Source organism: Tinamus guttatus, unplaced genomic scaffold, assembly GCF_059628265.1.
Source record: "Tinamus guttatus ecotype Peru unplaced genomic scaffold, ASM5962826v1 Tinamus_guttatus_pri_ptg000915l, whole genome shotgun sequence".
Taxonomy (NCBI): Eukaryota; Metazoa; Chordata; class Aves; order Tinamiformes; family Tinamidae; genus Tinamus; species Tinamus guttatus.
In genome coordinates this window covers 121,682-149,275 of record NW_028289449.1, presented here as the reverse complement: position 1 = coordinate 149,275, position 27,594 = coordinate 121,682, and the positions used below count along the sequence as shown (strand labels likewise).

At 56.3% G+C, this 27,594-nt stretch overlaps 1 protein-coding gene across 1 annotated transcript in view; it reads left to right on the top strand.

Moving 5' to 3' along the window:
• Positions 1-1,553: 1,553 nt before the first annotated feature.
• Positions 1,554-27,594, top strand: part of MNT (MAX network transcriptional repressor) — a 29,119-nt gene continuing 3,078 nt past the window's right edge. The window contains exons 1-5 of the mRNA XM_088537979.1: positions 1,554-1,645; positions 8,666-9,239; positions 11,854-11,895; positions 12,581-12,692; positions 27,181-27,373. Coding sequence (XP_088394105.1) covers positions 1,573-1,645; positions 8,666-9,239; positions 11,854-11,895; positions 12,581-12,692; positions 27,181-27,373 — 994 coding nt within the window. The 5' untranslated portion in view covers positions 1,554-1,572. The remainder of the gene's footprint in view (positions 1,646-8,665; positions 9,240-11,853; positions 11,896-12,580; positions 12,693-27,180; positions 27,374-27,594) is intronic.

Sequence of the window (27,594 nt, the reverse complement as noted above, 5' to 3'; positions counted from 1 at the left end):
CATTTTCCATGTCTTACTCCCATTAGTACCATGGCAAACCTGGAGCTTGGCCGATTTCCTGCCTGGGCGGGTGACTCGCTGCGTCCGTTAGCGCTGGGTCCCGTAGGGCTGCGGGACCCTCGTGCGGCGGCTGCCCCTCTCCTTGCTGGGGGCGGCCAAGTGGCCTCTGTGGCCTCTGACGGGTCTGCCCGCAAGGATGCCAACTTCTGGCAGAGAATCTAGCTCAGTTCAAGTTCAATCCATCCCGTTTACACAGGATTTCAGGTTTCTTGGAGATTTGTGATCTTTGTGCGCATTATTCTCCCTTAAAACCTGGGCCTGTCACCTTGCTGCTCTCATACACTTGGGAAGGGAGAGTCACCGATCCCAGCGGGGAAGGGACCCTGCGCCCCAGCAGCTGAACGGGTGGCAGACAGACCCCTGGAGCCAGGGCGTGATGGAAGCCGCACAGGGAGAGGTGGTGCCTACGGCCTGTGCTCCAAGGGCAGCTGGAAATCCAGCCATTACCCTGTCTCGCAGATCTGCCGCTGCGGCTGGTCGTGTGGACTCTCCTCCTCGGAGGCCGGGACAGGAGCGGCACCGGGAGCTGCGCTGCTCCGTCACCAGGGAGCCCGCAGGGCGCTGCCCTGTGTGAGGTGAGGTGGCTGCACGCGAGGGACGCGCGTGTGCGGGGCGCGGAGCCCGCGCTCTGATCCACGCTGCCGGGCTGCTCCGTGCGCCCGCGCCCAGGCTGGTGCCGCAGCGGGGCCGCACCGCGGGATGCACGTGTGCCGTGCCGTGCCCTCCGGCCCGCTCCCTGCCCCTTGGCCCCACGGCGTCCTGTACTGTGCCCCGCGGGGCAGCCCTGCTCGGCAGCCTGCACCGAGCACTCTGCTCCCGCCAGCGCGCCGCGAGCGGCCTGCGCGGGGCAGCCCGCCCCGCGCACCGTGTAACGTGCAACGTGTAACATGTAACGTGTAACGTGTAACGTGCAACCTGCAACCTGCAACCCGCTCCGCGCGGCCCCGCGCTGCGCGGCCCCCGCCCCGCCCGCCGGGGCTGAGCGCGGGCGCGGTCTCGGCGGCGGCGCCTTTAAGGAGGGCGCGGGCGGCGCGGGGCGCCCATGTGGAGGAGCTCCATGCCTTGTTGTCCTGCGCGCCCATTGGCCCGCGCCGCCATGACATATTTTAATAGGATGCAAACGCACTGCGGGGGGAGGGTGGCCCGGAAAACCCGGCGGCGGGAGCGCGGCGCCCGCCCGGCCCGGCCCAGCGGCCCGCGCCGCTCCCCGCCGCCGCGCGCGGCGCCCGCCGCCCCCGCCCCGCGCGCGCGGGGCTCCCGCCGCCCGCGCCGACCAGGGCGCGTCCCCGCCGCGCGCCGCCCCGCGCCGTCCCGTCCGGCCGCCCGCGATCCGCGCCGCGTCTTGGCGCCGCCCGCCGCGTAGTAGCGGGGCCGCGCCGGCGCTCGCCTGTTGTGTTTCGGTGCGCCCCGCCATCTTGTCGCGGGCGCTGCTGCCGTCGGGGCGAGCCGCGGGGCGGCGCGGCGCGTGCGGCCGGGCCCGCGCCACCGGGGCGGCGGCCGCCGACCCGCGCCATGAGCATCGAGACGCTGCTGGAGGCGGCGCGCTTCCTGGAGTGGCAGGCGCAGCAGCAACAGTCCGCACGTGGTAAGGGCCGCCGCCGCCGCCCGGGCGGGCCGCGCGCCGCGGGGCCGCCCGCGCTCTGCGGGGCTGAGGGGCGCCGGGAGCCCGGCCCGCCCCCGCGCGCGCCGCGGGGCCCGGTTCCCGCGCGGCCCTCCCCGCCCTCCCGCCGCCGCCCCCTCCGCGGCCCTCCCGCCGCCCCCGCGCCGCTGTCGGCGGCGGCAGCGCGGGCTCCTCCGCGCCCCCCGGGGCCGCCCCCTCCCCGCCGAGCGCTGCGTGTCCGCGCGCCGCGGGCGGGCGGGGGCGGGGGCGGGGCGCGCCGCGCGTGCGGCCGCTCGCGCCGCCCCCACCACGTGCGCGCGGGGCTCTGCGGGCGCCGCTGCGGCCCGGCCCGGAGCGGAGCCTCCCGCCTCGCGCTGGGCTGCGGCGCCGGCCCCGCTCCGCGGGGATCGTGCAGGCCCGGCTGGGTGCGGGCCGCGGGCGCTGGCTGGTGCCGCCCGCGGGGGTGGCAGCAGCGCCCGGTGCCCGCGCGGCCCGGCCGCGGCAGCCGCTGCAGCGACTGGGACGCGCGGGGCAGGGCGGCAGCAGCGCCCCGGGCCCGAGCGGCCTCCGCAGAGCCTCGCGCAGCGCCAGGCCCTGCTGCCAGCCCTGGCCACCTAGCCCGCCGCCTCCGCAGGCCTGAGGCAGGGGAGAGGAGTCTGCAGCCGGGACCTCATCGTCCTTCTTCCACGAGGAAGAAGTTTGAAAGATGGAGGGAAACAGCATGGTTTGGGGTGAAGAGACCACAGCGATTTTTGGAGGGAAGAAGGTGGTTCTGGTCCTCTTCATGGGGATTCTTGGGGGTGTGGGGTGCTGCTTCATGTGCAAACCTGCCGGTGTAATGTGCGGTTCTCACGTGGAGCCTTGCAGGGGTGCAGATTAATCCTGCTTAGATGCCCATTATCCATGTGACCATCTTATCTCAGCGTAGTGTGAATTTGGGCAAGGCTATTCCAGAGGGAGAGAGGCAATTGCTCCTCTGCCAGGGGCACTGGGAGATTTTATGTATTCATGTTTGCTGGGAATTCCAGAAAGCAGCAGAAAATAGATGCTGTTAACGGCAAGGCATCCTCTGGGGGCACAGAGACACCTGAAAGAGGCTATTGGTGAGAAAGCTGTTGGCTTTGTTTGCTCGTTGGCCATTTGCTGTCTCATGGAATCACTCGTATTACCTCTTCCAGAGGGGAAGAGGCACTGGGCAACCCGCTTGGTGAGGGACTGTGCTCCTTTCCAAATGCCATTGCTTTCAGCCAGCCACAGCGGTGAATCCGTGAGTTCTTGTCACAGGCTTTGCAGGAACAATTCACGGAGGCTGTGGCCAGGTTGAGTTCACTCCAAAAGTCTGCTGAATGTTAGATATTTTATGAATATTGTAAAGAACAGAGCTGCAAGTCACAGGAGAGGATGGGGGTTATGTACATCAGTAAGTGGAACAACTTGATAGAGTTTTACTGCGTGATCCAGCCTTGACTGGCACCTCGGGGGTGGAATCGACTTCGGTGCTGTCAGGATCTCAGAGTTGTGCGTTCCAGGAGTTTGTTTGTCTTTAGGATGATTGCAGATTTTGGTAAAAGATTTGCTGGAATTTGAAGGATAGAGCACAAGTGGTTAGTTGTTATCCTTCATGTAAACTCTAAGCCCATGAAAACTAAGTAATTCCGTTACAAAACACACAGTTCCTTCTAATTGCACTGTTGCACAGATAAAGCTGATGAGTTTGGCATTTGTAGAATCCTTACTTTCCGTAACATAAAAATAGAGTATAAAACTACCTGCCGACTTAAGAAGAACAAGTTACATGGCTTTTTTTGCTTGTGTGCTGACCTCAAATCCCAGTTCAATATTATGGGTGCACTTGGTTTTGTTGTGTGCTTGGTGCTGGGATTGGGTACATGTAGATTTGCAGACATGTAAAGAAAATGAGACTTCCAAATCACTTGGCTTGTCGGTCTCTGTCCCAGCCCGTGGAGCGGGTCTCCTGCATGTGTGCACGCCAGAAGTGATATGTATGTGCTGGTATAGGAACAGGTTATTTGGATGCCATTAATTTGTGGAAGGAACATCCTGGAGGAAGCGAGAGGAATCATGGATGTTCTGCACGTATCGATGACTCCAGAATGCGGGCAGTAGTAGACAGACTGATCCTGCCACTGCTGCTGATAACCCCTTTTTTATTTTCCTTTAGGCAGGTGGTTCACATGCACATAAATGGTTACATACATACGTGCACAGATACACAAACTGAGGTTCTTTTTCTACCTATTATTTTCAAACTCCAGAAATATTTGATGTGCATTAGAGGGTATATGACTTCTTTGAATTTAGTTTAATCTAAGAGTCTTTTATAGGCTAAGAAGACAAATTTATTTATAATTGCAAACAACTAATACTTGTTTTCTCAGGGCTTTTTCTATAGATGTTCCTCCTTGACCCGTCAGCTGGTGCTCTGCCCACTTTGTGCTGCTCGGTTGTGTTTGCCACCAGCCTCTCCTTTCTTTGAACAGTGTCAGCAAGGGCTGACCTGGTGCTCAGCACAGTTCTTCTGGTCCTTTCCCATTTCATCTAACCGTATCTTGGCTGCATGGCATTGGTGACGTGCATGGTGCCAGGAGGATTTCCTTTGGCCGTACCACCCAGCTCTAGCGTTTTCAGTATGTTGTGTGCATTAGAGGTGTTGAAGCACACGTGGAATTACCTTTGTGTTTTCTGCTTGTTGTTTCTTTTCCCAGTAAATGAGTGTGCAGTTGTTCATGTGCCTAGCACTTGCAGTATAGAGTGTTTGAAAAGGTAGGTGGTTGTTGTCCTCAGCAGCCGCAGGATGGAAGGGCTGATGCTGGCGCCGGTTCGAAAGCTGCTCCCGGGCCTTCCTTGAGCCCCGCGAGGTCGGAGCTGAAGGCCGGGCTCGCGCAGCCCCTTGCGGATGGACCTCGGGAGCAGGGCTGGGGTTCCGGCTCTGGGCCGCCCGGCCGAGGGGTGGCCCTGATGCGGGTGCCACGGCGCCGGGTGCAGCCCCGCACGTCTGCGGCGTTTCTGCGCCCCGTGGCCGCGTCCTCAGGTGCCGTCGCTGGGTTGCAGACAGCAAATCCACCTGAACCTCTTTAAGAGAAGCTAAAGCTCCTCGCAACAAGCAGGGCAGGGCCTGTCTGTCTCGGCAAGGCTCCGCGGGCGCTAGCAGCCAGTGTCCCGGTGACACCGTGGTCCCGGTGACACCGTGCCGGTGGCACTGCGCGCGAGGGTGCAGACCCGGCTCTCGAAGCCTGCGCCGCCCTGCTGAAGCCACGGAGTGCGTTAGCAGGAGCTTTAATTCGGGGAAAACGGTTGCCTCTCAGTCCTAGCCTGGCCTGTTACTCAACTGCCGGGCTAAATAGTGCTGTGCTCCCGTTTTTCTTTTTTTCCTTCCTTTTTTGTTTTCCCTTTTCTGTTTAAATCTAACCTGGTATAGGTAATCAGCCTGGGTGATGGCAGTATAGGGTAGCCACGAGCTGGTTGCACTAGAGCACTCTTTCTGAATTTGATGCTTGTGTAATTAATAAGTTTTCTTTGTTTCCCTTAACGCTGCTGTTGTCCTTTTCTGTCTTGGCCGTGTCGGTTGATGACAAGAAGGAAGAAAGCAGCAAGTGGGGAAAATCGTGTTAAAATCTGCCTGGTGTTTCACAAGAAGTTTGTTCCTGCAGCCTCATCCCTGCAAGTGTTGCAAGCTCAACCGCAGATGGCGATCTGAGGCATTCCTTCCGAGAGAATCACGCTCATTTCTAGGGTTTTAGTGTGATAGTACTAACGTCTCCTCCCCTGATAGGAGAGCGTGTGGCGAGGGAGCTCCTAGGAGTCCCGCGCTGCTGATGAGGAGCAGAGATGCCAAGGGGCAGACTGCCTGGCACGGTCACAGCGTCAGGCTGAACGAGCAGAACGCGGTCCCTGCGTTTGGCCGTGAGTGCTCGCTAGTGGCACAGGAGCAGATGCTGAGCTGTGAGCGAGATGCCTTTGAGCAGAGCGGGAGTGAGCAGGCGGGTCCGCGTGCCGCGGGGCGCTCCCGAGCTCGGAGCGCGCGGATAGGGAGCTGGCAGCCCTGCCCGGGACGCCGGCCCGTTCCTAGGCACTCGCAATGCCAGGGGCTGTCTCCTGGCGTGTCCCCTCTGTCAGTCAGCAGCATTTCTGGTGACTCAGTGTTAACCTCGGCCGGGGTTTGGCAATGCAGCTCTTTGGGATCGCTGACCATATTCTTATCTTCTGCTCCCGAGTTTTCCTTCCCTCCAGAGCCTGGGATTTGCAGAAGCAGAGAACAGTCCTTGGGGCTGCAGAGAACATTTGTGGCTGGGCTCCTGCTCTTCCAGCACCGCCTAGGCCAACTTTGGTGTTGTGGGAATGAGGAAATAGGAACTATTTAAAAATTTAGTAATAACTAATCAAGGGCATTTGTTGCCCCATGTAGGGATGGGGTAGGAGTGGGGAGGGAGATGAGTTCCACTGTTTTCTCTTTCCTTTTTCCCCCCTCTCCGTTCCTTTTCCGGAGACGCCACTCCGGTGGGCGCTCCGCGTGGGCGCGCGGGGCCGGGCGGCCGGCTCTGCCGCAGAGCGCCCGGCTGGGCCCTGCAGCGCTGCCCGTGTCCGCTGGGACACGAGCCCCGAGCTCGCTCGGAGCTGGAACGGCGGCGGGGGACAGGGACCGCTGCAGCCCCCGGGCCAAAGCCGAGCGGAGGGCCCTGCCCAACGCCCTGCAGCAGGGTTTATTCTGTCTGTTCCTTGCTTCTGCTGACAACCCAACCCCATGGAAGGGAATGGGGGTGGTCGCAGAGAGCAGCCTTGCCTGTTGCTCAACTGACATCATCAGCTTTTCTGAAGAGCTTTAGAAGAGGTGAATTTACTCATAAACAGAAGTGCAGGGCGTCTGCTGCGAGCGCTGGAGACTCTGAAGGGCACCAAGGGCACGTAGTCTTCTCTAGTTTTAATCCACACTTATGGTATGAATTGTTCCGTGTTGGTGACTCCTTGTTGACATACAGGAGAGGACTGAAAATCTGGAGACTCTTTTTCCCTTTTGTACCACTTCCCTGGTGTAGATCAGAGTGACTCCTTCAAGTGACACTGTTGTAGAACCGGTACAAGTGAAACCGAGTGTGCGGTTTTGCCGGCGTGTAATGGTTCATAGGGTACATCAGAAGCTGCCAGGAGCATTTCGTGGTTCAGAGAGTTAATTAATCTTGTGCCACGGTCCTACAAATGCATACCTGTCTATAGCGTTAAATAGTGTTTTTCTCTGTGATTGGGAGGCAATTTAAGCCTGAATAGAGGTAAGATGCCTGGTTTTGCTCCCCACGGATGAGTTAAACCTAAACCCTGCATTATTAGGTAGCAGAGTGCACAGCCCCTGGCCCCGCGGCTGCCTGAACCGTTAGGGCCCTAGAACAGCACCGGTCCTCTGCACCAGAGAGGGCTGACCCTGGTTCTGCGGCAGCCCTGGCCCTTCCTACGGCCAGATGGGCTGTTCCTCGTGTTGCTGCCATCCTCCGCCGTTGTGCGCAGCCTTGGTGCTTTGGCAATGAAGTTCAAGTACTCGGCGCTCGAGATTTGAATCTTTGCACAGCTCACGTGAGTGTGAGCAAGATCAGATTGCTCGCCGCAGTGCACTTCAGTTGTGATTCATAGGGCTGTGGAACTTCCTCAATTCCTTCACTCCTCAGGCCCTTTGAGAATGTCAGCAATGGATGGAAATTATGTAAAATGCTGGTGTATTGCTGCCAGTTGAGCTGTGCCTCTGAGCCCACCATCGTTCTTGTGAAAATGCCCCAAACATCACATGCCTTTTACGTGCTGGAGTCGCAGGAGATCATGTATTGGTGGCGATGTTAACGGCACAGTGAGCGGTACGAATGCGGGGCTGCCCTTCTGCCTTAGCATCTGTAAGGGGAAGCGTTTCCTTGGCTACTTTGCAAGCTGCTGGTATAGAACGAGAAGGTGGCAGGGAGGTCTCCATAGCTTGATGGAGCCACTGGAAGTTTCCCTATCCCTGAGGTTTATGTGTGTTACTAAGATATTGTTTAGGGACTATTAAATCCATTCAGTGAGGAGATGAATTGACAGTTTGGATTCTTTCTGCCGATAAACAAGTCAGACACAGAGGACAGTGACTTTACTGATGTTAGATTTTGGCTTGGAAAATCCTTGAAATGAACTGTTTAGCTCAAGGGAGCCCAAAATTTGCAACCCCAAAGGCCTTGCTGGCAGCTTGTCTGCAGCCCGAGGGCTGCACCTGCTTTGCAGAGACATTTGCATAAATATTTTTGATCAGGAATGCTTGCTGGTAACCCCACTTTCCTCTCGCAGCTTCCCTGGTGGATGAGAAGTACTCGTTGTAGGAATTTCACTAAGAGCCGCGGTGAGCGCGTTGGAGAGCTGCAGCTTGGCGTCCCCGCGCGCGCCGGCGCGGACCTGTGCCCGTCCCGGCTGCCGAGGGCCCTGCGCCGTGCGCGGGCTGCAGCACGGGCGGGCTGGGGTGCCCGCGATGGCCTTGCTGCTTCTTTGCTGCGCTTCCCTGCTCTGTGCCCAGCGCCGCCCCGCTGCAAGGTGTTGTGCAGCTCTTCGTGCAGCCCACGCGCAGGAAACGCTCACGTCCGTTCAGCATCGGGGCGCTCCTTTCATCCCCCAGGTCCAGTGAGCGCTGGCACTGCGCTGTGTGATCGCAAACGCGTGTGTGTGCGTGGAACGGGGTGCGTGATCACGCGTGTGCATGCACAAAACACAGTCAGCAGGTTCCGGGGCCACAGACCCAGAACATAGTTATAGAGACGCTTGTTTTGCTATTTGGGACACACTGATTTCCTCTACTTTGTTTTGTGCTGTACAAACATACGGGGCAGGCTGCACACCAGCATTCGTTGTGGACTGATTTCATCTTGGCTCTTTCCTGCCCTGGGTAGCACCGGTGCGTCCAGGGCCTCAGTCACACTTCGCAGTGGGTGGCAAACAGCATCATAAAAGTATTGATAGTCACTGCTCTTGTCTCTCTTGCAGAAGAAAATGAGAAGCATGAGAAGCTCCGCCTAGAGAGGGAGCAGGAGCAGAAGAAGGCCAGTGTGCAGAGGGTTAACCATGCCCTTCCCGTGGAGGAGCCCAGGAACGAAATGCTGGCAGTGCCCATCTCGCCCCCTGCTCCAGCCCCTCCGCCGCCTCCGCCCCTAGCAGCTCCCATCTCCGTCATTCCCATTCCCGTGGTCACCAGCCCGCCTCAGCAAGCAGCACAGACCACCCTGTCCCCTCCGCTCGTCCACCGGCACCAGCCTCTCGCAAGCACTCCCGGTGTCACCAAGGAAGCGTCTTCGGTCGCGCCCGTCATACAGAGACCGCCTGGCCCCCTCGTGCCCGACGCGAGCGCGGGCGCGGCGCCCTCGGGCAGCCCCAAGCAGCTGCAGCACTACGCAGCCCCCGTGCTGGCCATCTCGCAGCACCACGTCGTGCAGCAGCCCATCCAGCCGCAGCCGCCGCCGCCCCTGCAGCAGCACCCGGCGCCGCCGCCGCAGCTCGGCGCCCTCAAGCTGGCCCCGGCGGAGGACGTCAAACCCAACGAGCAGAAGAAGAGGCCTGGAGGGTGAGTACCCATCGCGGCGCAGAGATAAGGACTTGGAGGGTTCTGAGAGAGCCGGCAAAAGCCAGCTCTTAATTCTGTAGCACACCTGGGCGTTTCGTCCGTTTGGAAAGAGCTCGCACTTCAGAAATAAGATCCATAGATCTTTGAATGTTTGTTTTTTGAAAACAGGTATTTTTAGCTTGTTTTTTCTTTTTTTTTTTTCCCCTGGGTTAGGAGTATACAAGGATTGTCCATATAAAATACATACTGGAGTAGAGGAGGATTTTTTCCAAGACAGAATGTATTAGGAAGCAAGTCCCAGCACTGCCTGCCTGATATCATAAGGTGTCTGATACTATGTTCAGGCAAAAGATCTCTGCTCAAAGTGTTCAGGGAAATCATACAGCAGTCCTGCTGCAGGAAGCTTCCTGAAAGCTGGGCCATGGAAATGTTCTAGAAGGTTTTGTTTCCCAGGATAGAGATCTGCTTAGTTATTGTCTTAATTTTAGTGTTGTAAGTGCTAAATCATCCTGAGGTGAACCAAACAAGCTACCTGCTTGCTCAGGAGCCCTGGAGCTGGAAGGGATTTAGGTTGTTTAAACTTTCCCCACCTTCACATATGACTGGTGGCCCTGATGTAGCTCCTGGCGTTTGGCATGTTCTTCATGACTCGGCTTGGTGCAGACTCCCACGCTCTCCTTGGGCAATCCATTCCGGATAACAATATTCTACTATGTAAGTGTTGCTGCTTGTCCTCTTCCTCGGGGACAGGGAGAGCAAATCTCTTCCTTCTAGTTTGCAGCAACTTTTTACTTGTTCCCCTCGCTCCCCTCGGTCTGGTGCAGGATAAGTAACCTGGATTAAGTCTCTCTTCCTTCCTCTGGCTGTTCTCCTTGCAGGGGTTGACAGACGTCCCTCTGCATTTCGGTGCCCAAGACTGGATATACTAGTCCAGCCGAGGCCTCTCGAGGACTCGGTGGAAGGTGCTTTGTGACTTGCCCGCCCAGTGCAACAAAGCTCCTGCTTTGGGGGCCAGGCGGGTCTGGTCGGGCGTTCAGGGACGCCGCTGCTGGGCAAACGGCAGCGGGTGTCCTCCCAAGCCGCAGAATGTCTCAGGGCTGCTCTGGTGAAATAGGCTCTGAGGAGCTTGAGGTCCTTTAGTCTCTGGTCTGCCCGGTGCAAACAAGGACCTGCAGGAGAACAGCACAGGATGTGCTCCTCAGTGCCACGGCTCCTTTCCCTTCAGGGAGGTGTTTTGGCCATGTCCAAATCTGGCATTGCTTTTTGCTTTCTCCCACATGGAGTCAAGTGTTTTGAATGCACGAGAAGTTTAGAACTCAGTAGTTCCCTTTGCTTGTGTGGGGTCCCCTAGCCCTTGCTGTGCTGTGGGCATTGCCCTGACGCAGCGGGGATGGGCCGGCAGAGGTGGTTGTGTGTCCTGCTGGCGCGGGTGCTCCGGGAGCCGTGGGGAGCTCCGCGCGGAGCAGCGGCGGCCCTGGCGGGAGGCACCGCGTGGCTGCAGCGAGCGAGGGAGCTGCGCGGTGCCGCTGAGCCGTGCTGCGGCCGCGCGGGTGCCCCAGGCCACGGCGCCTCGCTCCCACGAGGGGCGTTCTGCTGCGCGTGTCCCCGGAGCTGCTCGGCCCCGGAACGGTCTGCGTGAGGCCGAGCCGGTCGTAAAGGTTTCCTGCGACGCGTTCTGGATCCCGCGCCCCAACGTGCATCCTCTTTCTCTTCCCAGAGTTGCTCCTTCAGGCATAAGCATAGAAAAGATGTTTTATTCGGTTTGTAAATATTTCATGGGAAAAAAGCTGCCAAATATTTATTTTTAAACATCTGAATATTTATTAAATATTAACCGGCCTCCTGAAAAGCTCACCTCGCAGTCAGCATGTTTCCGGCCAAAGGTAAATAATCGCTGTGCATAGTGTATGGAAGATGCTTGCAGTCCCTGAGCCTGCTGCTGCGCGTTATCACCGCAGCAGAGAACACCTGAGATAGCACAGGCTTGTTCTGCTCTTCCTGAGAGAAGGTTCCTCTGATTTGGGGGGAGCAGAACCAGATGATACGGGAGGTGACTCTAGTTCTCTTTCTGGAGCAGTGACTGGGAGATTCCCGTGTTGCTTCATGTTCATGCTCAGCTGTGTTATTTTAGGCACAGTGAAACTCTGAGGAGGTTTGAGGCATTCCTGCCAAGTCCCTTGTGCTTTAACGTGTCGTTGTATCAATCTTACCCCCTGGAGTGGAGGCGCAGGTTAGAAATGGGTCAGAATCTGGGCTACATAGGATGTAAATATATACAACTCATAATTTGTATATTTTCTTCTCTTTGATGGCCGTGTGTGCGTATATAGACACGTTATCCTGTTACCTGTTTGTATTTTGTGTGCAGTATAATCCACTATATGTATGCTTATCTCATCTAAACTGCATGTAAGCTGTAGATTTTATCTTTATACATTACAGCTAGAATTATGTATGTAAATGCCATTAAAACAGTGATACAGGAACATCTCTGTTGCACATTAATGTTAACCTCTACCTCCTAGACACACACACGCACTGCTGAAAGCACAGGTTGAATGGCAATAGTTTTAAACCTGACACTGAGTTTATCTTTGTTCTGTTTGGGTTACAGGGTTGGGACCAGGGAAGTACATAATAAATTGGAGAAGAACAGGTGCGTAGAAAGCCAGGGTTGCGTTTTTTATTGTAATTCTCCTTCCTTTTTTTTGCCTATAGTCTCTAAATATCCGTTTGGTTTTTTTTTTTTTTACAAATGACTTGAACAAAATTCTTAGCATTTTTTAATGAATCTTGCAATACTGCTTTGCTTTCTTTTAGCTCATGTCTGCATCTTTTGCTTCCCAGTATGTTTTACTTAGCTGCATAATTGCATTACAATAACATTGCAAAGCCCTGATCCTGCAAAGTAAATCACCATGTGCATAATGGTGTAATTTCTCATTTAAATTAATATGTTAGCCAAGACAGGAGCCAGGATATCATGTAAATGCAAAATAAAGATTAGTTCTTGATCCAAAACTTCTACAGTGTAAACAGCTATATCAGAAACACGGTAAAAATGAAAACAAGACGCGGGGGGGTGAGAGATTTTATTTGAGATTGCACAACATTTTTTAGCAAAGCTAGGGCTAGATTTCAGGCCTTACAAGCCACACACCCCTATTCCATTTACTGGATTGGGAGGGCTCCGTTTGGAGCATGGTGGTAGTCTCAGTGGCTGCTGTGCACATGTGTCAGTGCTTTGCTGGATTAAGGCCCAAATTAAGTTTTCGCTCTTCATTAATCTGATTCCCAGTTGATGGTCGCGTCAGTTGACAAACTACCTGTGTTTTCTTTAGACGTGCGCATTTGAAAGAATGCTTTGAGACGTTAAAACGCAACATCCCCAACGTGGATGACAAGAAGACCTCAAACCTCAGCGTTCTAAGGAGTGCCTTGCGATACATCCAGGTACGTGTGGCGTGCGGCTGGCCGGCCTTTTGTGTCTGTGCTAATCGAAGCGGACTGCTGTGCACGTTTTGAATATCTCAGCAATTACTGATGAGACAGAAGGAACTGCAGGTTGTATACTTGGAGGTGGGGAGGGACAGGAATCTTGGGATGGGACTGGAAGCTCCAAATGGGTTGGGTACCAAAAGTGAATCTGTGAGAAAGTGCAGATAAAATTCAGCTGTAGTGTTTGGAGTGGAATAAGCATCAGTAATTGCTTGTTGCTTGTTACTTATCCCGTGCTTGGCACTGTCAGCAGTTTTGTCAACTGACTTTATGAATCGATTTGTTCTTACCCAGCACATTTTCCATATTTAATGTTTGTAAAATGGGTGAATGGTAGCTCAGAAGTTGTTCTTGGAGGTCTTCTCTGTGGTTGTGAAATCAATAGCCTGTAATGCAGTTACAATTAATTCAGTTGAGGAAAAGGAAGAGGAAAGCTTGCTAAGGTTGTACTTTTCTCTTGCAAGTGAAAAGAGCCACAGAGCTGGTGTGTTTTGGCTGAGTAGAGCACGCTCCGGACTGTTTACAAATGGCCTTTTCCACAGTAAAATGCCTCTGTCTTTCCTCTATATAAAATGGTATTGCCCTCTACCTGTCTGATGTCCCCTCCGTCTTCCCATCTCCCAGTAGGCAAGAGCTGCATGTTCCACATGCAGACTAAGGAGGAAACTCCTTAAGATACAGCACGATTTCTGCTAAGGGCTCCAGTGGAGCCCTCGCCCATGTCCTAGTCTTGTCCCTTGTGTCACTGCAGCCTGCTTTGGGAGGCTCAGCCATGCGGACTGGATGCAGGGGTTGCTGCTTCTCTAGATCACGCACTCGTGTCCAAGCCTAAACCGCGCAGCTGGGGACACCTGACGGCAATTTAATGGCAGGTGTCAGATGAGTTGGCTGCTGTCCGTTCCTAGAGGCAGCAGTCACCGCAGAGCAGGGGATCGCTCATCCCGCTTGTTCGTAGTTGCGCCGCCTGCGCCCGGCTTTGCGGGACGGGCTCTCGGGCTCGTGCTGAGGAGCAGAGCAGCTCTGTGGAGACGGCGCGGAGGCAGCGCGGGGAGGAGAGCTGCCCGCCCTGCGTGGCGTCCGTGGGGAGGAGAGATGGAGGAGAGCCGCCCGCCCCGTTGGCGTGGTGGGGAGGAGAGCTGCCCGCCCGGCATGACGCAGCTGCAGCAGAGCGACTGCAGCAGCCGCCGGGGCGGCAGCGCGGAGCCGGCCCCGCGCAGGGAGCGGAGCCGCCGCGGGCCCTGCGCGGGAGCTGCTGCGCGCGCACGGCCCCGTCTCCGCAGCGCCCTGGCCCTGCACCAAGGCAGCCTGCAGCGGGGCGCCCGCGGGACGCGCCACGGGAGCGCGCGGCCCGGCTGCGGCAGCGCGCGCCAGCCGGGAAGGTCGCGGTGACCTCAGAGCGCCGGCAGCACCCGCGTCCACGTGTGCAGCGAGCACATGGCGAGCGCCAGCCCCCCGCGTCAGCGCTGCCCGCCCAACGCGCGGGTGACGGCCGGGCTGCGCGCCGCCTCCGCGCGCCCCGCGGCAGCACGGAGCACCCGGAGAGCCGCCCTCCGCCTGCGCGCCAGGCCTGACTCGTGACGAGCCGCCGCGCTAGAAGGGAGGCAGCTGGCTTCGTTTGCCTGGAAAACAGATCATGCAAAATCTTGTTCGAATTCTAGGGTTCTGAAGAAAGATTTTAATTTTTGTTCTACTTATTTATTGAGTTTAACATCAGTCTGTTTCAACAAAAATAGCATGTGTGGATAGTTGATCCCAAGGATGAACCAGCCGCTGCTGATCCCTGCCTGTCCCAGCCGAGGGGCCTAGGCAGGGCCCAGCCGGGCCGCGAATCCCTGCCCTTCGGACAGCAGTGCGGGGCTTCTCGTGACCAAAAGAAAGTTGAAGGAAACGTTGCCTTATTGGCAATAAAAACAGCATTAACGCCTGTGGGGAACATTTCAGAGACTCTCCTTGCCCTGTGTCTTTGCAGGCCACTTGTTTTCTTCTTTTTGGCTGCCACTACAGGGTACCACAAGTCACATTGAAGATCCAGCCTGTTTCACGTAACAGGCTTCTTGTTTGCCCCTCTCCCTGGTGAAGGGGATGTGAGAGTTGTATGAAGCAGAGTTAAAAATCAAGATTTTTTATTTCTTCACAGCATAGCAAAGTCGTCCTTTGTCAAAGCAAGGAAATACCCTAGCGCACAACTCCTTCACAGAGCGGGTGCAGCGTGCTGTACTTAGCTGCTGATCTCTGCCCTCGAGGATTATGGCAGTTCACTAAGTGTTGCAGCCTCTCTTCCTGTGAAATCCTTTTTTCTTCATTCCAGCTGGAATTTCTTAGACACAAGCTGTTTGTTTCCTTGTCTGGTTTTAAATATTTGTATTTGCATCAAATCAGATAAGTCAGAAAGTTAAATTCCAAACTTCCATTTAGCTGTCACTTTAATTTATCCTTAGAGTTGGGGTTGGGCTCTGCAGCAGTAAATTAGAATCTCTGCAATTAAACACGTTGTTGCACAAAGGAAATTAGGCTGAACACAGTTGGAAGGTGATAATCCTTGTAAGCAGCGGTTTGGTTTCGGGCAGCACGCGCAGCTGCGTTGTGCGCCCGCGGAGGTTCCGCTCCCGGGCAGAGCCTGCAGCGGGGCACGCGCAGGGCGCCCCGGAACGGGGGAGATGGTGGACACCGGAAAGGTGCCCAGAAATGACGGGGAGAAAGTGAGAGAAGAGCAGCCCCAGCCTGGGCAGGGGCAGAGCAGCGCCCGCCCGCCGACGCGGTGCGCTGTCGTCCAGCAGGCCGGCTCCGGCAGTCAGTGTTAGAGGTGGAAGTTAATGACGTGTGATGTGAGCAGTGTGGCCCGTCCCGCACGGGAGCAGGAGGGTTGGAGCTTGTGTCCCGGGAGGTTTAGATCCTGCCCGGCATCGTGCGGACCTGAAGGGTGTTGGCGCAAACCTATGGATTCTAGCAGAAGATTTGCCTTTTGGTCCGTGTGTTCCCAGCTGTCCCCCAGTGGGTCTGAGCTGCAAAAAGCAGACTTCTGGTCTTCCAGCTCTATATGCTAAGAGAAATCTATAGAGGAATGGCAAAGCCATTTACAAGTCGTGTGGCTGCCTGGGGGGCTGCGCTGCAAGCCTCCTGCTGTCTTGTGAACTGTAGAGAAGTGTCTCGCCAAGATAGTCTCCACCTTCACGATGGAAACTCTCCATTACTCCAGATTCTTGGGACAAGGTCCTGCATCAGAATATCCACACACTATTTTTGGAGGAGCGGACAGCTCTCAACGCAAGCATTAAGGAGTCTAGAGCTGGGAAGAGCCTCTCCTGGGGAGCGTTAGCCCTTCCAAACCCCGCTGAGAGACACAACGGAGCGGGTTGGAGCTGAGCTCCCCTCCTGCCCCTCATGTTGCCTTTCCTGGGGGTGACTGAAAGCAGCAAGATGCAGCTTCCATGGCCGCTGCCGTGCTGCCTTTCCCAGGATAGTGCAGAGGGCTCAAGGTAATGGCAGTCTTTCTAGATTCCAAGTAAATGTGGTGGCCAAGTTTCGCCTTCCTCGCCTAAGCCAACGCTGCAGCAGTGCCACCTCAGCCAGCCTTGGCCTGCCCACGTCGCCGCTGGCCGGGTCAGGGCCAGTCCCTCCTCACAGGAGCTGCCTGAGGCTCAAGAAAGGACAGAAGTTGACAGGTCTCAGCTGTCAGGTGGAAAGGAAAGTAGTTCAGCAAACTCAGGCTGGTTATGGGTATGAAATAGCCACAGTTTGAAAAGCAATTCTTCTAGGCAGGGGAATGGGCTCTGTTCTTACATCAGCAAAACTGTTTCACTTTCCGTAAACAAAAAACCGTGATCCTGCAATGAGGATGTGTCAGCACGAGGCCTTGCACTTCGGTGCCAGGAGCCTTTGGTCGTGTTCCTCACCAGCGCGCGGGTCGCTGCGGCTCTGCCCGTGCCCGTTCCCTGCGGAGCTCCGGGCTGTGCCGTGTCTCCCGTGTCCGTGCGCAGCGTGTGCTCAGCGCTCAGAGCTCCGAGAGCGCGGGATGCTCTTGGAATATCAGCACTGACTTGCCGAGGTGATTCCCAGCCTCCTGCCAGGAATGGAAATCCATTGTGACCTGACTTCTGTGCTCATTAGGAAGCTGATTGTTTATATGAAACATATAAAATTGTTCCAAAATACTCAGTTTATCCTCACCTTGTCTCTTTTGTATTTTCAAACTGCCTAAGCTAACATGTTCTTCTGTAAATGGAGCCTGTTTCACACTTATGCTAACGATAAGCAATAGGATCCTCCACTTCAGGGCAGAATATATGCAAAGTACTCTGCAAAGATACCCAAATAGTGCATGTAAAAAAATCCTGATGTGCTGTCCTTTTTTTTATTCATCTTTTGGGCATGTGAACAGAGCAGATACTGTTTTCACATTTCTTAATTTTTCCAGTTGTTAACCACAGTATCTCTTCTTTTTCGGTTGTTTTATTTACAGGTCATTTTTTCAGTACCTTATCCCTAATGTCTAATGCAGAGGACCAGAGCGAGGCTAGTGCTCTTTAAAGGCCCTGGTTAGTGCTCTTTAAAGGCCCTGGTTAGTGCTCACGTTGGGGTTTGTGCTACGTAAGTTAGAGGGGGCACTACAACTACTAGTTCCTGATGGAGATAGAGATGGAGAGGCAGTAAATGCGTGTATTCAAAACTGGAATCTGGTCTCTCTGGATTATGGTATAAAGAATAGGGCTCATTTAGATTCAAGCACTGTAGTGGCTGGATTATTGATCAGAATGCCTGCGACAGACTGTGGCGCTGGATCTGATTGAGTTCCCCCACCTTGAATCGTGCAGTCGTAACTTTATTATCACTGTAGCTGCTGTTCGTCGCCTACGAGCCGGTGTCGTTATCCTGTGCAGAGCTGTCCCCGTGAGAGCGGGCTGTGCTGGCAGGTTCAGTACCCGCGTCGTGTGAACAGCACTCACATGCCAAGCAGCGCTGCCTCGCGGTGTTTACCTGACCCCTCCATTGATTCTATCTTGTCCAATTAGCCTGGATTTCATTGCAAATAAAAAAGGCTCCCAGCAACAATAGGCTGTGGTTGTGCAGCAAGGGCATGGCATTATCTGCAGACTGCAGAAATAACCGTGCTGAGGTGGTGAGGTAGAGCAAGTTGAAACCTGCTGAAATTGTGAGCCAGAGCTGGGTTGCAGGGCTGGTGCTCCGCGGGCGTCACGGGAATTGGGAATGCCCAGCATGTGCACAGCCTGGTCCCTGCTCGAAGGAGACGTTGAAGAGCTACTGCACCCCGTTACGCTGATGTAGGAAATGGGGTGCTAGGCTCGAGAAGCTGAGAGATGCTGTGAGACCCTTCACTCCCTGAGCTCTGAGTGCCCTTTGCATTTCTGAATCCTGACACTTCCCGATCCACTCTGTCATATTGCCTGTAAAAGGAGCCGTTTTCCTATTGAGCTTGCATTGACTTCCAAGACACTAAAGAAAGCCCTCTGAGAAATCTTGTCCTCAAAGAAGCATCCATTTATCACGAAAGTTTATTAGTAAAGTTTCAGTAAGAGTCATGGCTCGTGTGTTTTCTCAATTAAGTGGTAAGAGCTAGGATGGCAGCATAGCGTGTCAACCTAACATTTTGGGGTACATTCCTCATTCAGATTGCATTTACAGATTGTTTTTTCCTTTGGATAACTTGCCCAGTCATTGAATGAAAGAAATATTAATTCCCATCAGTACTGCAGCTGGTACATGAGCCAGGATGACTTTGGGCCCTCGGGCAGCTCTGGACATTTGAAATCAAATCCTCAAATCCTAACGAGCTGTAGTATGATCTGCTTGAAGGGAGATTCCTCCCTGACAGCAGTCAGTGTTTGGCTTTGTTTGCAGGAGTGGCTGCAAGACGTACCATGCAACAGATCTCTCTAAGTGCCTGCTGTTTGGACGTTGCTGAGTGAGTGGAGGCTGTTTCTTAATCTTTGCCAAACAGGATGGTTCTGCTTTGCAGTGTCTCACTGGTGATTCATGCACTTGAGTTTGAAAAGGGAAGACAATTGCAACGTTTTTTTCATATTTTTAACTGTTAGAACATGTACATCTATCGTACTCCAGTCTTCTAAGTAGCAGTTATAGGAAACACTGCAGGTTCTATAAAGCAAAGCAGCCCCAAATTGTAACCTAACCCAGCGTGTACAGGAGATCCGTTGGAGTCTGCTTGAGGTGCCCGTGCTCATCCTGCTTCCTGTGAGATCGCGTGGGAGAGCGCGCATGGCAGGACAAAAGCAGCAAGAAGTACCAGCTTTGATTACACAGGCTTTATTTAATGTTTAACATTATGTAAGTCGCCCACCTTTTAAGGTTTGTCATAGCACCTATTTGTAGCAGTGCTAATTTCTCCCAACTCAGTGTAGAATTGGATCTTCACTCCACGTTTGGATATGGAGGACGGTGACCCTCGGGTTCCCTTCTGGGAAGTCACAAAGCAGCCCCCAGCGCCGTAACCATTTCACTTAGCTCCTGCTTTTGCTTTTCCCTCATGGCCTCACTGGGAGGAGGCGAGGGGCCCCATGATACAGAGTATAAGGGTTGCTGGGACTCCTTTTCTGAGCAGCCGAGAGCACGTGTGTGTTGATGCACTTCGGAGGGACAGTGAAGCAGTTACCGGCCCGGTGAATTGGTGGCGAATGGTTCCAGGAAAGCAGCAGTCGGTGCGGGTGCGTGCGCCTGACGCAGCGGAGTTCAGCTGTGTTACACAACAGGTTGTGGTCAGCGACAGCCTGGCTAGCGGGTAAGTCGACTGCAAAGTAATAAATGAGAGGGATTTGAGAAACTTTTCATTATAGAGCAGCAGGAAGTTGGTATCAGCTTGTTCTCCTGCAGTCACGTCAGGTGACAGACTGTGATGTGGTAGAGATATTGCTAAAATATGGGTGTGAAAGTGTAGGCGAGGTTAGGGCTGCCTCCCAGGTGGCCTTTGAGGGGGGCAGGTGGCCAGCAGGGGAGCGGGGCTGCGCCTCGGTGCAGGTTGGTGCAGTGTGTCGGGCACAGGCCTGGTCCTCCCTGTGCCGAAGCGCTTCACGTGCTGTCCTGAGACCCTCTTCTCTGCCTTCAGTGGAAGAACCGGCTTGCCCAACGTCCTCCCCGGCCTAGATGTGATTTGTGGGCTATAGGTGGAGCCATCGTGTTGCGAATGGCTGACCTCATTGCACCAGAGCGGGAACAGAGGCGGCCTGGGAGGAGCTGCCCCCTTCTCTGGCCGTGGGCAGGGGAGGACCCGGCTGTGCTTGCAGGCTGTAGCAGGGGAGGACCCGGCTGTGCTTGCAGGCTGTGGCAGGGGAGGACCCGGCTGTGCTTGCAGGCTATGGCAGGGGAGGACCCGGCTGTGCTTGCAGGCTGTGGCAGGGGAGGACCCGGCTGTGCTTGCAGGCTGTGGCAGGGAAGGACCCGGCTGTGCTTGCAGGCTATGGCAGGGGAGGACCCGGCTGTGCTTGCAGGCTGTGGCAGGGGAGGACCCGGCTGTGCTTGCAGGCTGTGGCAGGGGAGGACCCGGCTGTGCTTGCAGGCTGTGGCAGGGGAGGACCCGGCTGTGCTTGCAGGCTGTAGCAGGGGAGGACCCGGCTGTGCTTGCAGGCTGTGGCAGGGGAGGACCCGGCTGTGCTTGCAGGCTGTGGCAGGGGAGGACCCGGCTGTGCTTGCAGGCTGTAGCAGGGGAGGACCCGGCTGTGCTTGCAGGGGAGGACCCGGCTGTGCTTGCAGGCTGTAGCAGGGGAGGACCCGGCTGTGCTTGCAGGCTGTAGTCACGAGCAGCACCTGCCCGGGCAGGGCGCTCTACTCCACTGCGTGGGCCAGGCTCTGGCCTGGGCTGCCCGCGCTTGGGCTCCTCGAGGCGCCGTGCCGCTGTGGACAGGGTGCCCACGCTCCTCCTGCGCTGCGGCTGCGCTCCTGCCGCAGAGAGTGTCCTCTCTAGCACATGGCTGTCAGCACTGCCGTCCTCTGCCAAAACCGTGTTTGTAGGAAGTGTGTTCCTGTTGCAGCTGAAACCCCCCTCTACGTGTGCCCCAGGGGCAGCTACTCAAAACCTTGGCAAAATTTATGTTCTAAGGCGAAGCTCGTCCGTTGCATCTTGCCCGTTGACTAAGCTAGATTTATAGAAATAGGAGCTGGGGAGAGCCATGGTCAGGATCCATCCAGAATTGTATTTTGTCTCTCTCAGCAGCCGTTGCGAGATGCCTCCAAGAAAAACAAAAGAACACTGCAGCAAGCACGTAGGATGATACGTCTCCGCGCCGCGCTCCTCCTCATCCCTAGCAGCAAGGCGTTTGGCCTTAGTGCTTGCAAGAGGTCGCATCCTGGCCTGTGCAGATAACCATGTTCCTGCTTTTTTTTTTGTTCCAGAGATTATGGCCAAATGTGTTTCTTATCAGGGATCTGTGTGCTACAATGTGCAAATAATTAATTGCAACAGTGCCTGGTCTCATTTCCCCGTTACTTCTCTGCTCCAAACATAATTTCTATGATATAAAGTATTTCTATCTCGCTATTGGCGCTCTCGGTGTAAGCTGCAGGGAGTCCCGCTGGAGGCGGCAGGACGTGGCGGTTCAAGTTCGTTGCCCGCCCAGTTCTCTGGGCGCTCGCAGAAGAGGCCGGGCAGCCTCTGCAGCGCGCGATGCGCTCCCTTCCCGAGAGCAGCAGCCCGGCTGCGTGCAGGCGGCCAAGTCACGCCCTGGAGTGTAACCAACAGCTCTTTGGCCACCTTCCTTGGGCAGGGGTTAAGCAAATGGAAAAGCTGGGTCATGAGGCTGCTGACGAACGAGCTGTCACGACTGAGATGTGCAGAGCGCCCTGCGCCCCGCTCGCAGAGCGCGCTCCGCTGCCCCGGCTCCTCCAAGGTGTCTCGGGGAGCTTTGGCGCGTGCGGTCGGACGGGCCTGCTGGAGCTTCCTGGGAATGAGGCCTGGCAGGAGCAGGATGGCCTCTGCCTCAGCCCTCAAGGGTTGTGTTTGTTTCCGTGCTCATGAAAAGCTTTGAGAACTTGAGGTGGAGGAACTGCTTGCCCTGCTCCTCCTCGCGTAGCGAAGCAGCGCCGGGAGCAGTGCCGTTCCGGAGCCGCTCCGGGCGGTGGCACCGTGGCTCGTGTGCCCCTCCGGGCAGGCACTCGGCAAGGTGCCGGCCTGGGCACCTGTGTGTGCCGGCCTGGGCCACGTGTGCCTGGCGAGGTCGGGGGGCCGCAGGGTTAAACCTGTCTTCTCAAGAGTGCTGATCAACTCAAATGGTGTTTCGTACACAAGACCAAGTAACGCTCCCATGAGAAATGCTTTTTGGTGGCTGTGTCCGGCGTCTCTGAGCCTGCGCGTGGGCGTCTGTTGGAAGCACAGGCTGGGAGCCCCTGCGCAGCGCTGCCCTGCTCAGCCCTCATCCCAACCAGGAGAGTCTTTGCCTTAGCTCCTCGTGACTTCGGAGCAAACCCAGCGTAGTGTGATCTCTGCGGAAGGCAAGGCCATAATCCTATGCTGAGTCAGGACTTGCGTGAAGGCCTGTGGCAAATGTGCTGTAGTACGAATGATTTGGGAAGGGCTGTGCGTGGGTGACGTTGCCCGGAGCTGTGAAACGCTCCGGAGTGCACGTGGGAGCTCGCGTGCGAGGGTCGCCGCTCCGGTGGCGCGGGGGCGAGGGCGGCGCTTGGCAGCCCCTCCGGTGCGCACGGTCACGCCGTTGTGCAGTGACTGCATTTTGCCATCCACGGCAGCGCCCGAGCTGCCACTGCTGCAGGATTCAGCCGGATAGAGCGGTTGCCATGGAAACCAAAGCTCTGTTCCTGTGCAGACCGGCGCGCTCGCACAGGCGGAAGGCACAGGCGGAACGGGAGCTACGGCTGCCAGCCCTGTGCGTGGCCGGGCCTGCCGGGGTGTTCCCGTACGAGCAGTTACAGGGACATTGTGGCCCGGGGACTGATCCTGAAGGGATTCCTGCTGACATCGGTTCCCACCGATCCAGGTACTGCTGCCAGGAACTGCAGGAATGAGCCTTCACGTGGAGACCTAAGGCTGATGCTGTCACCTTTACTCCTGTTCCGTAGAGGGAAACGGGCACATGGAGCTGACTGCAGGTGTGGAGAGTGGAAACCAAGAGCTTTCTCTCTTCTTTATCTTTCATCTCAGCAGATGATACAGGGTTGGGGCAAGCAATTTATTTAGATGATGAGTTTTAGGGGAACTACTTGATGCACCCCAAGTACTTCATAGCAAATCAAGCACTAGGTGCAGCACAGGTTTGTTGTGCATGGTTCCTGCTGCGCTAGCTCCAGTGAAGGCAGCACTTCTGTGGCATTTGGGTGTTCTCCTTCCCTGCAGATTGGGGTAACAGGCCCCAGGTGCTGCATGGGGGCAGGAGGCCCTGCTGGGGCTGCGTGCTCAGGGCCTCCCCGGGACGCTGGGCTGCGCCTGCTGCCGTGGCCACGAGCGCAGCAGGGGCCCAGGGCCCGGGCTGGGATCACACACCGCTCTGTGACTGCACAGCGATGAGGAACTCTTCATCGGTGCGCGCCGCGTAGCAGAGCACAGCAGCTCAGAGACACTCTTGGAAAAGCTCATAATTGAAAGTGTTTTTTAAATTGTTAATATGATGTTTATAAGGGAAGCTTTTTAATAAGACCTTTTAAATCTCACCGATGCCAACTGCAGGGCCAGCATTATTCTGCAGGCAGAGAGGCACAGGGAAAGCATTGGGAGCATTATTTTCAATCTTGACATAAGAGTAAGCAATTTAATTACAGCAAGCTATTAAAGGGAAATATTTGTACAGTGACAAATGGCTGTGGCTATGTAGCAACAACAGCGGTTTGTTTCTGGTTTGTTTACAGCAAAGGGATGCACACAAGGACCAAGTAACAGTTCTGAAACGGGCAGAAGAATGAGCAGAAAGGGGCAAAATGTTACAGCTCGAGTTGCACGGTGTGCTGCTGTGGTGACAGTTGTGCTGCCTCTGCTTTAATAGTGCGTGTGAGTGAAGGCTGCTTTGAAGCTGACAGCTACATGTAAAGGAAAAATCTAGATTCTCATGGGGAGCAAATGCAACCCCGTGTTTATGTTGTAATTTGGTCACTGCTGTTTAGTTAGGAGATGAAAGGATTCTAGTCACCCCTACAGGTCCCTGTGAGCTCTGCCTAGGAAAGAACGTGCTTAGCTTCCCCATGAGTGGAAGTGACACTGCTCTGTGTGCTTAATACTAAGCAGAGCCCGAGCACACGGCTGGGCTAGGGTCTGGGTGGTTACAGCACCCCATAAGCACGAGCAGATCCCGAGCGCCCAGCGTGGTGGGGGAGCTGGAGCCGTCGGAGCCGGGGCCGGCTGCGGCCGGGGCGCCCGGGCGCTCGCTCGGGCACAGAGCTCAGCCTGCCCAAGACGGGCCCCGTGCGTGTGAAACATGCAGCCCGCGGGCCGCAAAGTGCGGGGTGGCGCTTTGGGAACAGGCTCAGGTGGACATTTTGCCAATTTTTTTACATTCATATAATTCAGTTAATCTGAATCAGTTACCAAATCCAGTTAGTCAGACGAACTCTGAAACGCTAAAGTCTTCCACCTTTTCAACAGCTGCTAACGCAGAGCTGCAGCCGGTGCTGGCAGGGGGAGGACAGGGCGTCTGCACAAGCGCGTTGCAGCCTGGCTGCGCCGCGCCAGGCGAACGCAGCCCGCGCGACGCAGCGACGCAGCGAGGGCCTTCCGCCCATCGCGGCCCTCCTCGAGCACGTGCTGCCCGAGAGCCCGTCCTGGCGCGCTGCGGGAAGGGGCTGCTGCACATCAGGAACGAGTCCATCTCTGGGCTGCTGAGGCTGGGCGTTCGCTAAGCTGCTAGGTATGCGGCAGGAATTTGGGGCCGGCTTAGTGGAGCTGCAGGTTTGGGGATGCTTTTAGTTTCTTTTCTTTTAGTTATTTAGTGTTTCTGATTGAATTTACCTGGTTTGAATTCTGCTCAGGGCAGTCGTTCTTAGCTGGACACCCGCAGGGGAACTCCAGGCCTGTCCTCTGCTAGGGGAACGCAGCAGAGCCGCAGTGAGAGGATCCGGGGGTTTAGCACGGTGCCGGTGTTCGAGTTTGCTCCCGCCCCGGGGACCCGGCATCCAGGCGCGTCCCCGCGCGGCAGCCGCCGGGCAGGGCTGTCGCGGAGAGGCAGAGCTCGTGTGTGGCCGCTGCGCTCGGGGGCTCCGCGGTGCCGGCGCGGCCCGGCGCGCGTCGCTCCGTGTGCTGCCGCACGGGCTGTCCGTGCGCAGGGAGGCTGCGGAGCGGGAGCTCCCATCGGAGCCTCCCGGGTTGTCCGTGCGCAGGGAGGCTGCGGAGCGGGAGCTCCCATCGGAGCCTCCCGGGTTGTCCGTGCGCGGGGAGGCTGCGGAGCGGGAGCTCCCAGCGGAGCCTCCCGGGTTGTCCGTGCGCAGGGAGGCTGCGGAGCGGGAGCTCCCAGCGGAGCCTCCCGGGTTGTCCGTGCGCAGGGAGGCTGCGGAGCGGGAGCTCCCATCGGAGCCTCCCGGGTTGTCCGTGCGCAGGGAGGCTGCGGAGCGGGAGCTCCCATCGGAGCCTCCCGGGCTCTCTGTGCGTGTGGCTCTCCAGCCCCCGTGCTGTGCAGGCGCCAGGAGGGCAGGGGGCACCCAGAACCCGTCCCTGCGAGGCGCCAGGCAGGACCGTGCTGACGCCTTCCAGTCGTACCTGCCTTTGCACCCCGGGCCCCGGCGAGCTGCGCCCTGCACAGCTGTGAAAGCGATCCCGAGCTGGCACCGCGCCGCGGGGAGTGCCCGGCCCGCCAGCGCCTCCCGGCAGAGGGAGGGCAGGGTGACACGTGGAGCCCTGCGCGGTCCCAGGGCCGCGGTCACAGGGCTGGCCTTGGAGCGCTGCCGCGCAGCCCGATGCTTGGCGCGGTGCCACGCGGCCCAGGGCTGGCCTTGGCGCGGTGCCACGCGGCCCAGGGCTGGCCTTGGCGCGGTGCCACGCGGCCCGCTCCGTGGCGCTCCCGCCTGCATACGGGATGAGGTTACTCGGCACCGGCGGGAGCTCCCGGAGCCCGGCTCCTAGCAGACTTCTGGGGCTTGCCAAGGGTGCTCCCCGCTTCTGCCATTGAGCGCTGGTCACTGACTGCGAGCCCAGCAGCCACCCTGTCCACACCTGAACCTTGAGCCTCGCAGCAGGGAGGGAGAGGCAGTGCACTGAGCATGCTTGAGGTGTGCAAGGTATGGGTTCCTCCTTGTGCTGCTTGGGAGGCTGCATTCCTCTACTCTCTCCTTTAAGTGTAGTTCCGGTGGAGAACTGGAGAATGCGTGTGGAGGGACGCCCTGCCGAACGAGCAGGGCCGTGCCAGGACTGGCCCGGCTGGAGGAAGGGCTCTTTGCTCTGTGTTACTCTGCTTCACGGTCGGCTTGACCTGCTGTGGAGATCAGCTGCGCTGGGTGTCTCTGCAGCCCGGAGACTGGCCCCGTCCGTCTCCTTTCCCTGTGCTCCCTGCTGAAGAACTAGGCAGCGGTGCCCTCCCCTGCTGCTGGGCGGCGCAGGTTGGCGTGGGCTCCTCTTCCTCCTTGGGCCTCGCCGTTCCCCTGGGGCGCGCGGCGCTGTTGGCGCTTGGCCATCTCCTGCTTGAGAGCTCTCGCTGTGGTGTGTGTTGCTCAGAAACTTAATTAGATCCTGTTGCGTTTTTTCTTTCCTTCTGACCATGTTCACAAGGAAAGGTCCTTTCTCTTCGTGATTTATGGGCTGACCAACCTGAGGTTAAGGAAACAAGCTATGGTTTTGCGCAGACCTGTTTGGGATTCTGTGCCAAAATCTTGTCTCTCTTCCCCAGCTATTATCTTTTGGTTTACTACAAGATATTATCTATTCCTACACAGCTTATCTTTGAAATACACCTATGTTTGTGGTTTTATCGTCCTGCATAAAGGCAATTTTCCATAGAGAATTTCTGTTTCATTTCAAGGATGTGGGGTATTTTTTACCTTTTTCGGGCCCAGGTGACCAGTTCCCTTGCTCTGCAGCACTATTCTCCATACAGCTGCTCCCCTTCCTTTGAATCCCTGTGATCCCCCGTACGCAGTTAGGACGCTGTAGCCGCACCGTTTGGACAGCGTCAGGCCGTTGCCCCGTGTTCTCTGGCGTGGCGACGCAGAGGCAGCTGCTCCCGTGCCCTCTCCTCGCCTGCTGCCCTCCCTTGGCTGCGTGCAGCTGCTGCTCGCGCCGTCCTGGCCCTCCAAGCCGTGGGGCTGCAGCGGTGCCCGTGCTCTGCGCGGCTCCGCGGTCCCGCGGGAGGCAGGAAGCGGCTGCCCGCAGCAGCCTTCGGGTTTCATGGTCCACTCGTGTCCTCGCCTTTTTTTTTCCAAATTTGAAAGGCAGAACTATGAACTGGCAATAAAAAAAGGCCACTCATGGATTTGGAAGTGACCAGGTCTGTGTAGGTTATACTTGCCTTTGCTCTTCTTAAGTACTTTTTCTTCCTTCCATCTTTAGACTTTAAAGAGAAAAGAAAAAGAATATGAGCATGAAATGGAGCGGCTAGCGAGAGAGAAGATTGCAACCCAGCAGCGGCTGGCGGAACTGAAGAACGAGCTGAGCCAGTGGATGGACGTCTTGGAGATTGACAGGATTATTCGGCAGACAGTTCAGCCAGAGGATGACCAAGCATCTACCTCGACAGCATCAGGTACCCCAGGCCTCTCTGTTCATGTTGTAATCATCACTGTACACCACAGAGACAGTTATATCATGATAGCGTGGTGGGGGGGAATCTTCATTTAGCACCATGACTTTTTTTTGGTTCATACCAGAAGCTGAGGACAGATATATTGCATTTGCTTAAAAATAAATCTGTATTAGTCTGGTCCATTCTAATTAAAATACTCTTCCCCAACCATTTCAATAGCA